The sequence below is a fragment of the Xyrauchen texanus genome, chromosome 25, assembly GCF_025860055.1.
Source record: "Xyrauchen texanus isolate HMW12.3.18 chromosome 25, RBS_HiC_50CHRs, whole genome shotgun sequence".
NCBI classification, from domain to species: Eukaryota; Metazoa; Chordata; class Actinopteri; order Cypriniformes; family Catostomidae; genus Xyrauchen; species Xyrauchen texanus.
In genome coordinates, this window is record NC_068300.1 from 41,432,987 (window position 1) to 41,445,871 (window position 12,885).

The 12,885-nt window shown below is 38.8% G+C and overlaps 1 protein-coding gene across 2 annotated transcripts in view; it reads left to right on the forward strand.

Moving 5' to 3' along the window:
- Positions 1–9,621, forward strand: part of LOC127618989 (uncharacterized) — a 111,307-nt gene extending 101,686 nt beyond the window's left edge. The window contains exons 1-3 of one of the 2 annotated variants that reach the window (XM_052091701.1): positions 772–1,072; positions 6,350–7,825; positions 8,361–9,621. In XM_052091701.1, coding sequence (XP_051947661.1) covers positions 6,497–7,825; positions 8,361–8,768 — 1,737 coding nt within the window. In that variant the 5' untranslated portion in view covers positions 772–1,072; positions 6,350–6,496 and the 3' untranslated portion in view covers positions 8,769–9,621. Of the gene's footprint in view, positions 1–771; positions 1,073–6,349; positions 7,826–8,360 lie in introns of those variants that run through there. The other variant, XM_052091702.1, reaches the window with a different exon arrangement.
- The last annotated feature ends 3,264 nt before the right edge of the window (positions 9,622–12,885 follow it).

A 12,885-nucleotide genomic window follows, 5' to 3' on the forward strand; every position in this document is an offset into this window, starting at 1 on the left:
GTATAAAAATCATTATGTCTACGGAAAGTCCTCATAATGATAGGTAGACCAATGTGTGTGTGTGTGGGGGGGGGGGGGTGGGGGGTAGGGGGGCAGGTTAAGGTGGTTTACAAGCACATTCTGTTAGGTTACAAACTGGTAATTACAAGGGTATTATGCTAAAAATGTGGTTTATGAGGACATTTCTAGTGTCCCCATAATTTAATTAATTTAATTTAAATAGCTTAAAAAACATACTAAACAATTAGTTTATTTTTTTTTTATGTAAAAATGCAGAAAGTTTTTTGTTAGGGTTAGGGGATAGAATCTATAGTTCATACAGTATAAAAATCATTATGTCTATGGAGAGTCCTCATACGCAAAAGGACCAAAATATGTGTGTGTGTGGGGGGGGGGGGGTTGTGTAGGTTGGGTCTTCGTAACTAGTTTCTCTCCTACTCAAGCAAACTATCTGCCCTCTAACCTTTCAACATTACTTTATTCTTTCAAATTTTTTTTCTACTATACCACTCTTTCCCTTTTCAATAGTTTCATTTCTCGGTTTCTCCTACTCATGTACATATGATGTGTTTGAAAGCTTGTTTGATCTGGGCATATATCATTATCTCTTTACATTCTTATCACGTATGAAAATGCATATGTTCAGAGAAGAGGGTTTGTGTGTGTGTCTGTTATGCGAGAACCTGTATGTTATTGCGTGCGTGTGTGTGTGTCTGTGTGTGTTTGTGTGTGATTACCTGTCTGTTATTGCATGCATATGTGTGTTTATCCCTTTCACAGTAAGTAAGGCGAGTGGGCGAAAGCAGCAACTGGTCTGCCTGTGTGCTGTTGCATAGCAGACACTGCACAATATTACTCATTTCCTTAGCCTTGTGTACACGCACACACACAAACTCTCACACTGTTTCACAGTCAGCCTCAAAGCATTTCGACGTGTTGTGACTCCACAGTTTGTCTGTAGATTTGCGTACACCATTGCCTTAGTGGTACATCTACATGAGAGTGTGTGTGTGTGTATAACTGCAGAAAGGAGTGGTGTAAAACGGATATCTGCTCATCACACCCTATCAAGGTCAGTCCCATCAGGTCAGCACCGCTTTTCATGATCTGATGCATTAAAACTGCGTTTGTATGCTCGAGGCATGCTCGTAGGTTAGGTAAATGTAATTTTATACAGTCGGTGTATGTGCTTTTCACTCTGTGACAGTGTGGTTTACTCTGTATTAAGTTTGATTTAGTAAGAGTCATTCCAGTGGATAACAGGTTTTCTGTAGTTAGAATGACAGTAAGGGTCTGCACAGATTTTCATGTGGATCATGATCTGATGCGTTAAATGCATGCATGCATTCTTAGAGGTTAGGAAACGTTCTTATTTTTGTGAAATTGGTACATGTCCTCTACGCTGCACTAATGTCTGAAAGTGTGGCTTATTCTGGTTTAAGCATTTTTAAGTTTTGGTAAGAGTTATTCCAGTGGTTTACAATTTTTCAATTCTGTAGTTTACATATACATTCTTTTATGTTTCATATGTTATGTTTTTCACCTCACAATGATTCAGTTTGAATAAAAGTGTCTCCATTAGGTGAAGCTCTCAGTGGGGTGAGTGATTTTCTGCCATGTAGAAGCTGTAGGCAGGGAAATTTGTAGCTCTGCTTCCCAAGATTTGCAGACACATTGATCACCATCAATCCAGCTTCATCAATAAGAAAATCAGCTTGGCAGCATCTTTGGCTACAACTGCCTAGTAGACCTACTGATAGTGTTGGGGAGTAACAGAATACATGTAACGGGAATACGTATTTAAAATACAAAATATAAGTAACTTATATTTCACTTTCTTATGATGTGTTACATTCATACGAGCAGACAGAGAAGTAAGTTTGATGTAAGTCTGGATCAGAGGAAATAGAAATAAACCTTGTGTAAATTGTCAGCTTTACGCTAAGCTAAAATGCTATTTCTAGCCATTTTACATGCACGTTACCAGGCTCTGTAAAGCTTTTACCCGAATATAATGGTTTACTCTGACATATCATGGAGCCAAACAGCAAAAGTCTGAATTCCATACATTTAATGGTAGATACACAGGCTGCACGCTCTTCTCATACATGAGAAAATTAACAAACCATTAGTGTCACAAAACATAAAAGTATAATACAGGAAGAGCATATCCGTCATCATCCTCCTGCACCTGCACACAGACTGAGTAGCTCTCTAATCACACAGCACACACATATGCAAATGAAATGGTCAGCATCTTAAAGGTACCCTGCATACTAATAGTCTTTATTGTTACAGAATGATCCAATTTTTTTATCAAGAAAATTCATGTTGGATCATAATGTTTTTGTTTTTTTCTAGTAAGACCTTTGATATTAGGGTAAAAAAACATATTCTTGATAATGATTTTTGTATTGATTTCCTGTAAAGATTTCTAAAAATCCTTAAAACAAGATCAATTTGATTAATCTTGTTTTAGAAACAACACTGCATAAGACATTTAGTTTTTTCAGAGAATGTATTTTTAACATGTATTTTGTTTTACTGTACTGGCATTTTTATAGTCAAAACAAGTGAAAAAAAAATCTACCAGTGCTGAAGAAGTAATCCAAAGTATTTAGAATACATAACAAATGACATTTTACAGCATGTATTCTGTAATCTGTAGTGGAATACATTTCAAAAGTAACCCTCCCAACACTGCCTACTGATTTACTGTGTTGTCTATTAGGAGAGTTAAGAACAGTGCCTGTGTTTTCACCATATTAATAAGTCCTGAATAGCTCCCCTTAAATATTTTTGAATATCTATTGAGTTTTACTGTAATTAAGTTTGACTTCCTGTGCTTCGTGAAGGACACAGTAAAGATGTGGATTGTCTTTTCTATGTGTCTATCCCATCAATCAGTGTTTTTCCTGTTTTCTACTCTTTTAGTTTCAATGTTTTTTAAAGATGCCTTCCAAGTTTGCTTGTACTTGACCTAAAAATATCATAAAGAGATCAAATTCATCACAACCAGCTGTTCTTTGAAAATACTTTGCAGTGAACACATTGGTTGATAAAGGCTTTTTCAAGACTATAACGTTGGCTGGCAAGGCAGTGACAGAAAGACAAAGACTTAGTGAGAACCCAAGTGCATTTTATTTACAAAGTGCTATCCAAATATCGTAAATCCAACATGAAAACAAAACAAATATAGACGACGTTACACCAAATAACACATGACAGAAGACAACGTGAGGGCTTAAATACAAGGACATGGGCAAACACATGACAATGACAACCAATAACAAGACTAAACTAATAACAAGATAACAAGACTACTAAAACATGAACCAATGAAAAGACAAGACTAATAAACAAGATACTCAAACAATGAACCAATGAAAACAAGACACATGAACAGGGGAAACACACGATAAGATCACATGAGGGAACAGGAAATCACTTGACATGAAAACATGACTATACAACAAAAAAAAAAAAAAACACAAAACATTAACAAAACCCCATTTAAACATGAAAAAGTCTATGTTGAACGTATTTGTACAAGTCCTTCAATAGACAATATCCACTTAAAAAGCACAATATCAGTTCACATAAATGACTTTGTTTCATGTGCAAAAAAATCATTGCACACAGTTTTCTACACTCTAGTTCTTATATTTTGTAATCTCTACATTTCTTTTAAGTGGTAAAATAATAAAAATAAAACAAAAAACACTGTAAAAAAACAAAAATCCTTTCAAGGCAGATCAGTAGGTGAGAAAAATAACATGAATTTGTATTTAATTGTATGCTGGAGTAAATTTTTGTTTAACTGCATTAAATATGGCTAAAAATCTGAATTTGGATCAGATTACATCATGAAAATGTGCTCATACATAGTATGCAAGATAAAACAAACTAAAAACATTTTTACTTTAAAAAATAAACACAAATACAAAAAATTTACATTGGTATGTAATCATGTGGCTACTCCACATTCATATCTTTGTAAAAATAATGCTTGTCTTACCAACCTTGATAATGGTTACCATTATTTACTCATGTAAACATACTGTCCAATAATTTTCCCTAGAACTTGAGTTCTCCAAGTCTTTTTATCTCATCCATCTCTTCAAATGAATACTCAATCAACTTGTGAGCACAAGAGTGGATAACCTAACCCAACTGTTATTTTATTCACTTTTGTTGTTTTAGCTTGCTCCTATTTTGGGGTGTATTAAAGTGTTTTTCTGCGTACATTTCTTGAGAGAATCCCGATATAACCCTCTTAACCTTCTTTGGTCACTGTAAATGTATGGACTTAGTTTCCATGGAGACAGCAGAAGGGTATTGGGTTCTGTCCGCACAGACAGCGTGGTAGACAGATACGTTAAGGAGGAGACCAGATGTTCTGGCAGTGTCTAATATTGAGCGTTCAGAGTGACATTAGAAAAACTCTGCCACATGTTGCTGTGAATGAAACAAGCACGCTTAAATGCTTAAATCTTTTTTTGCATTTACATACCCATAATGAACTTATGGGCAAACTGTAGATCAACTGAAGGTTATGGGTTTGATTCACAGAGAGCCCAAAAACATTTTACTAAAAGGCAATGACGTTTTCTATGAGGCAAGGGAGGCAGTGCCTCCTCAAAACATTTGGATGAGAAATACAACTGACTGTACATAATTTAAATAATTAAAATATTATGAAATGTAAGCTAAAATAATTCAATAAAGAAGTCATATTTCTAAAACTACACTGTCTAACAACCACACCCGTGGATGAAGTTTGAGAGGGAGGCATTGCCTCTCTCGAATCCCTTCAGCTCATTGTTATCTCATTGAGCTTCTAAAGCATGGCATGAATGGGATTGTGAGAGAAGGCAGTGTTTTCACTTTGATTGGACTGGTCATCATTACCCTGTAATTCATTCATCATTCAAACTGAATCCTGAGATGGCACATTGCCTCCTAATTTCAAAGGTTCACTACATGCCACTGCTAAAAGGGTCTGCAAATTAAAATATAAATACCATGAGGAGAATTGTCATATCGCTACAGTAACAGTAACTGAGAGGTTCTGGAATAGGTGTGGAGATTCCAATCACACCTTAACAGGGCTGGACTGGTAATCTGGCATACCAGGCATTTTCACGGTGGGCTGACGCACTATGGGGCCGATCAGGGGCGGAATGGCCATCGGAAGAACTGAGCGGTCCAGTGGGTCAGCCACGAAACGGACCGAATGGGCCGTGATAAGCTAAAATTACCCACCGCGTTATGCAGAACAGACCACAAAACGGCACCGCGATATGAAGAAAAGGACAGTGAACACCCCCCACAACAACTTTTGGGCCAGTTACTATGTTAAATCCCAGGCCGATTTGTCTTCCCAGTCCAGCCCTGCACCTTAATGAACACTGGCAACCCATCTCCTAAGAACTGGAATATAGTGTCTTGCCATATTTATGTGTGGGAGAGAGAATCAATATGTTTTTGTGTGTTGGCTGGTAGCACAGCAGCACCATGGTGATACTCTTTTGAAAGTTATATTTAGATCAGTTTAGAGTACAATTGGCCAATTTATGCTTCCTGCTGAAAGCTGTTGGATTGTTTAAATCTACAAACTCACAACCACAGAACAATAGTCCTTAAACACTTTTCATTTTGGCCTTTCTAAATATTTGGATACTTAAAGGTGAAATTAGTATTTTTTTTCTCATTTAAAAAGATTTACTCCAGTGTAAATGAATAGTAATTTTGAAACTTATGCAAAAAATCATGAACACTCACATGACATGATTATGAAGACTCCTGTCATATCAGTAGTATTATACAAGCTTTTTTATTCTACATGAAAGGGTTCCCTCATGGGGGCAGCCATGTTTGCAACCCATGACTAGCCAAATACTACTTCCTTAGTCTCAGTAACCACCCTGTTACTGGACACTTTCACTCATAGATTAAATTAACCGTGGCTAACTGCATATAGCAAATCGCTAAATGAAAACAATCGTGTTTGAATGATGTGCATTCATGCTCCTAGGTGCCAGTGCAAGTCCAATATGACATATTCAGAATATTAGTGAGTGTACCTTTAAGCCACCATTAAAAGTGCCTGAATGTCATTGATATTTCAAATATCAATATTTAATAATAAATAAAAAAAGCACAAACATACTTTTATAAAATGTTTTATAAAAAACAAAAGCTACATACTTGGATGTTTCATCTATGCAACTAAATCCTTTAAAGAGTGGCCTAATTGTTCAAATATTTTTTGGGACCACTGTATATATCTGAGAAGGGGTAAAACAGTAATATGTTGATTTTTGCCCTCTCTTGTTGTCTCTCTCAGGTGAGTTGGAGTTCTGAGCCTGGCCGTGTGTGACACGTGGTGTGCGTGATGCTGATCAGCAGAAGAAAGTGTCTCTCTCCTGGCCCCTCATTCTCCTCAGCAGCCCATGTAACCTAGTGTGGCTCGGCAAGCCCTGGGGATTGCCCCATGAATCCAAGCCCAGACCGCAGCAAAGAGTGTCTCCCCCCCAAGAAGCGGGAGTCCCGACAGGGCTCTTCAGAACAGCTGGCCTCGGATGATGACTTTAAACCCCCTGCCCCTCTCCGAAGCCAAAGGCACTACCACTCCACCGATGGTCACAGAGAGAGTGGCAATCTACTCCCACCCCCTCCACCCACACTCCTACCCCTTCCTCTGTCACTGCCCTGGCGTGCATCCTACGCCCCGTCTATGCATCACACATATGTGCCGGTCCAGGTTGGTGAGAGGCAAGGATTGGCCTCTGCATCATGGAGAGAGACAGTGTGTGGACGGGGTACAGAAGGGGGACTGGAGCACCAGGTTGCCCACCACTCCCGATGGTGGCGTGGCGACACCCCCCCAATGAGTCTGCAGCCACTGATATCCATGCCCATGTTCAAGAGTTTTTACGTAGGCGAGTCAAGAGAAATATGGCCTTACAGCCTCAGCCAACGAGATTACAGCTCAACTCTGTTCTCTTCCCATCTCCTTCCCCAGTCTACAGTCTATCCCCATGACACCATCCCTGACAGCCACCACAGCTACCAAGCAAGACGGCCCAATGGTGTTGATGACCTAGACAGCAGGTTTAGCTCTAGCAGAAGAGTGCCCTCTTGTGATGACTATGGGAACGATAGCATGACCAGGTTGGACAGTTCCCATGCCAATGGCCGGAGGCAGAATGATGCAGCCAAAGAGAGCACTGGGAGGGGCCTTCTGCTACAAGAAAGCACAAGTGCACATTCCTCACCATGGGACAGGGACACCCAGGAAACTCTTAAAGCTCCAATGTCCCCAGTATCAGATGCAAAGGCTGGAAAGGCTTCTCAGGACCATTTTGGTGGAAGTGCCTCCAAGGGTGGAGCTCAGATCTACTATGCCCTAGGGTCCCTCTGCCCTACTGCTCACCAGAACCCTCAGGCTTACCCACAACATCTACCCTCAGACCCCCCTTCTTGCCCCCTAAGGAACTCCCTGCACAGCCTCCGCAAAAGTCATGGAACCGAGATAGAATGTGATCCCTCTCCAGGGTCCTACCGCCCTGCAGTCGCTGTGCTCACTGGCCCTGACCCGCCCCCTTCTACAGTCCTACCTCATTTTTCCAAAGGTTCCCTGATTGAGCTGGCCGGAGGCCGTCTGAAGAAGGTGGAGGAGATAAAGACAGAGGATTTCTTACGCAGTGCTGACACTTTGCCTGAGTTTCATCTGAGCACCTGCACTATTCTGGTAATTTCACCAGGACCCACCAATGGCTTCAACAACTTGCAGATCCTGCTCACAGATCACAACACTCAGGTGAGTACAGCAGAACAAACACGCAATGATTAGTGTATATTACATTTTTTTGGGTGGTTTTGACTTAAGCTTGACTTTACATTTGCTTTGTTTATTGAGAAGTTAATTTGCCCACAATAATTTAACAACTCCCAATATCCCAACTTAAATTTTGATATTACTTTGTTAAAGATTTGGGCTTGTAATCTAAAAGATCATAAACGTTCTACATTTTCTCTTTGAGCAAGTCACGTAGAACATTATTTCTGATGTCTGATATCTAAGTACTCAAAACATGGTAGAATCAAACTCATGTTTGAACAAACTAATTTATACAGTCTTAACATCAGGTTGCTCTAGGGGTCTCTATAATAAGAGACTCAACCACCTCAAATAGATTTTGTAAGGAATTGTTCATAAAAATGATTAAAAAGAACCATAAATTATTTACTTCATTAATTTCTCTGTTCATTTTCTTGGCAAGGTTTTTTTTTTGGACTATGATGTGTTATATGGTATTACAATTGTACTAAGATGCTAATCTTCATGCTGGCAGGAGCTACTCACAGTCTTAGCAGAGTATCCATTTTTCGTACGGGACCGAGGCTGGTCTTCGTGCAGTCCTCAGCAGAGCGCACAGCTGTATGGCCTGCACTGCCGTCAACTCAGCACAGGCGATGTGTGTCTGGTACTGACTCCCACACCCACTTCACTCCACTCAACGGCAACCCTTGCACACTCCAGCAGCCAGTCACTGCACTCAGGAGCAGGGCTGGAATCTTGCACAGACACAGCAGAGAGAATGCCCCCTCCACCTGCTCCTCCTCCTCTCCCCGTGGCCCAGCCTTCTCCCCCTGAATGCCCCCACACCCGCAAAAGACACTGGTCCGCCCCCGAGCTCCAGTCGGGAAATGAGACTAGCTCCCATTTACCTCAAGGCTCCAAGCATGAGAGACTGCAGTAACAATCTTACTTATCTTCACCATGAGAAGACCAGGAGTGGGGAAGTCACCTGGAAAGGTTTAGCATTTGATTATAAGTAACCTCATGGAATAGCCTGTCAATCCTTTTCCTTCTGTGCTTTACTGTTAAATGCAAGTTCAGATGGGAAAGCCCTACATGCACAATAAGACAATCAAAAATCAAGTATCTGTAATGCCATGCACCTTTTAGTTATGCTAATCTCAAGCCTTTTTCTGCAGGGTATGTCTTTTCAATTAGTATTAAAACATCCAAATAATATTGGATAAAATACAGAATTATATAAATATATTACAAGTGTTTAGTGAATATGCTAAAAAACAAAAAAAACAATAGAAGTCTTGTTTCATGCTTATGAACTGCATTTGTACCTTCAGTCTAGCAGGCTAGCTGAATGTATTAGCTGCCTTCAGCCAAGCTTTCAGTGTGGGGTCAATATGCTAGTTCACTTTAGTATTATACTCCAGTCTGTTCTTACCAAGGGAAAAGACACTAATAATGGAATTAACCACCCCGGCTGGAGTCTGATCCCCACGCACACACCGTACAGGGGCTGGTGTTTTTTAAAGAGCTATGGTGCTAATGACACATCAGAAAGGTCCTCTGGTGATTGGTGGTTTCCCCTTTAATGTTTCCGTGTGATTGAGAGCAGGGAAAACTATGGAAATCTAGTGTTTTGATCTCTGATACGGGTATATCTACTCTTGATCAAGCATACTCTATCACTTTATTTTACTGATTTATTTTTGTTGTGGTGGTTTTTCAAATAACTTTTGCTGTTATTTTTTTCATTATAAATGTTATAGCTCTAAAATTGTATATTTTTAAAGTTGTGAGACGGTAATACAATGTTTGCTATAAATAAAACAAAAGCTTTCTAAATTTATACAGAAAGAGTCTAAATCCATTTTTAGCATTTTAGAATCTACAAACCGAACAAAATAGGGATTACTGAAATTCTGATTTATAGCTCTCTTAGCACAGAAAGTAAAAATTTTCAGAAGTTGACATTTATAAGCAATTTTACAATGAGCAATATTTCATAACAAGCTAAGAGTCATAATTCCCTTCTGAAATAACTTAACCGAGTGATACACAGGACAAACCAAACTCTCTATTTGAGTTCATTACATTTTGAAAACATAAAAACAAATCTAAATTGAATTCTGTCAGTATCATCATTATTAAGAAGACCATTATGGTTAGAATAAAGATTTACTCATATATATATATATATATATATATATATAGTTCTTTTCTATCTAGTTAAGTTTGATGCAGATGTATGCACTTTTATTTTTGGTGAATTTACACATAAGAATTTTTAAATGCTGTTGAGATAAGTGCAAGTTTATGCATACGTTTGCACACTTCTCTGTGGAGGTGAATGCTTCTCCATATTATTAGATGTATTAGGCCTTCAGAGACACTCTACAGCAAACAGAGGAATCACCTACACACAGAGATGGAGATAGATTATGTCAATGATGCCCTCTACTGGTAAATCAAAGATCTACTTTTTTTTTTTTTTTTTTTAATCTTTCTCCAATATGCACAATTTGATTTACAAAATAAGGACCAAAAGCTTTTGGTGGTCTTGGAACAGCCTTTCTATCAATCAAACAATCATTGCCCTTTGATTTTAAATGTAGGGTCAGGTCATTAAATTCATCCATTAGAACTTTCAATTCATCATTAGAATTGGCCCTGGCACTGAGGGTCTGCCAGGGGCGTAGCAAGCTTTTCAAAAGTGCGGGGGATGGATGTGGTTTGTTTATTAACAATAAAAATGATGAATACAATGACAGAAGGGTACAAAAGGTATAACATACAAGATATAAAAAGCTTCCCATTTAGATGAGTGATACTAGAAAAGTATAAAAACACACTCAGAACACATGGAAAATAAGTCAAAACTCAATACACAACAGTAGACTTGCTAAAGAATCAGAAATACTTTAATAATCCCAGGAGGGATTTATTTATTTTTTTACAAACTCCAGATATACAAACAACATATATTATACAAACAACATATATTAAGAACAAAATATATATCACACACTCACCTAAAGGATTATTAGGAACACCATACTAATACTGTGTTTGACCCCCTTTCGCCTTCAGATCTGCCTTAATTCTACGTGGCATTGATTCAACAAGGTGCTGAAAGCATTCTTTAGAAATGTTGGCCCATATTGATAGGATAGCGTCTTGCAGTTGATGGAGATTTGTGGGATGCACATCCAGGGCACGAAGCTCCCATTCCACCACATCCCAAAGATGCTCTATTGGGTTGAGATCTGGTGACTGTGGGGGCCATTTTAGTACAGTGAACTCATTGTCATGTTCAAGAAACCAATTTGAAATTATTCGAGCTTTGTGACATGGTGCATTATCCTGCTGGAAGTAGCCATCAGAGGATGGGTACATGGTGGCCATAAAGGGATGGACATGGTCAGAAACAATGCTCAGGTAGGCCGTGGCATTTAAACGAGGGCCTAAAGTGTGCCAAGAAAACATCCCCCACACCATTACACCACCACCACCAGCCTGCACAGTGGTAACAAGGCATGATGGATCCATGTTCTCATTCTGTTTACGCCAAATTCTGACTCTACCATCTGAATGTCTCAACATTTTTCCAGTCTTCAACTGTCCAATTTTGGTGAGCTCTTGCAAATTGTAGCCTCTTTTTTCCTATTTGTAGTGGAGATGAGTGGTACCCGGTGGGGTCTTCTGCTGTTGTAGCCCATCCGCCTCAAGGTTGTGCGTGTTGTGGCTTCACAAATGCTTTGCTGCATATCTCGGTTGTAACAAGTGGTTATTTCAGGCAAAGTTGCTCTTCTATCAGCTTGAATCAGTCGGCCCATTCTCCTCTGACCTCTAGTATCAACAAGGCATTTTCGCCCACAGGACTGCCGCATACTGGATGTTTTTCCCTTTTCACACCATTCTTTGTAAACCCTAGAAATGGTTGTGCGTGAAAATCCCAGTAACTGAGCAGATTGTGAAATATTCAGACCGGCCCGTCTGGCACCAACAACCATGCCACACTCAAAATTGCTTAAATCACCTTTCTTTCCCATTCTGACATTCAGTTTGGAGTTCAGGAGATTGTCTTGACCAGGACCACACCCCTAAATGCATTGAAGCAACTGCCATGTGATTGGTTGATTAGATAATTGCATTAATGAGAAATTGAACAGGTGTTCCTAATAATCCTTTAGGTGAGTGTATATATAAATGCAGCCAACAACAACAACCAACTGACCAATGAACATATGACCCACTCAAAAAAATGATACGTTGACTTTAATTAACTTTTTTTATGTCAACAGGTCCCACCATAACTGTGTTATGTTAAACAAACATAATTTGGTCATGCAACTTCAACATCATGGAATTAAGTCATTTTAAGCGACCCAATTAAACTCTGAGCAGAGTGTTAAATGAACACTGAAGCAGTGTTAAAGTTAGTAAAGTTTGTAAAGTGAGATAATTAAGTGAATAATTGAGTGATGATTGGGCATTATTGAAGACACCTGATGTTAACAAGCAGAATCACTGAAGGAGAAAACCAGAATGTTTAAGTCACCATTGCGGTGATCAGTGTTTTTTTTAGTTGAGCTCTTGACCCTCACATCATTAACTTAAGAATTTGTTTGGCTGCTGTATATGAGTTACAACAGCCAGATGAACAAATAAAAAAGGTGATCTGTTGGTTGTGTTATAACATAATCATTATTTCACAATCATTTGACCTGAATCACTGAACTCATATAGAACCCAATTAAGTTTACCTTATGGATTATAGCAGCACTGTCATTGTAGAGCATACCATTTATAGCCTTTTCGATGAAATCCAAATGATCAAATCAATAAAAAAAAAGAAATTTCTAAAAAAAAAAAAAAAAAAAGGTTTTATGTAGGCACACACAGACATCAAGAATTAGCGTATGAATCTCAGTGATTGGTTGATTAGATAATTGCATTAATGAGAAATTGAACAGGTGTTCCTAATAATCCTTTAGGTGAGTGTATATATAAATGCAGCCAACAACAACAACCAACTGACCAATGAACATATGACCCACTCA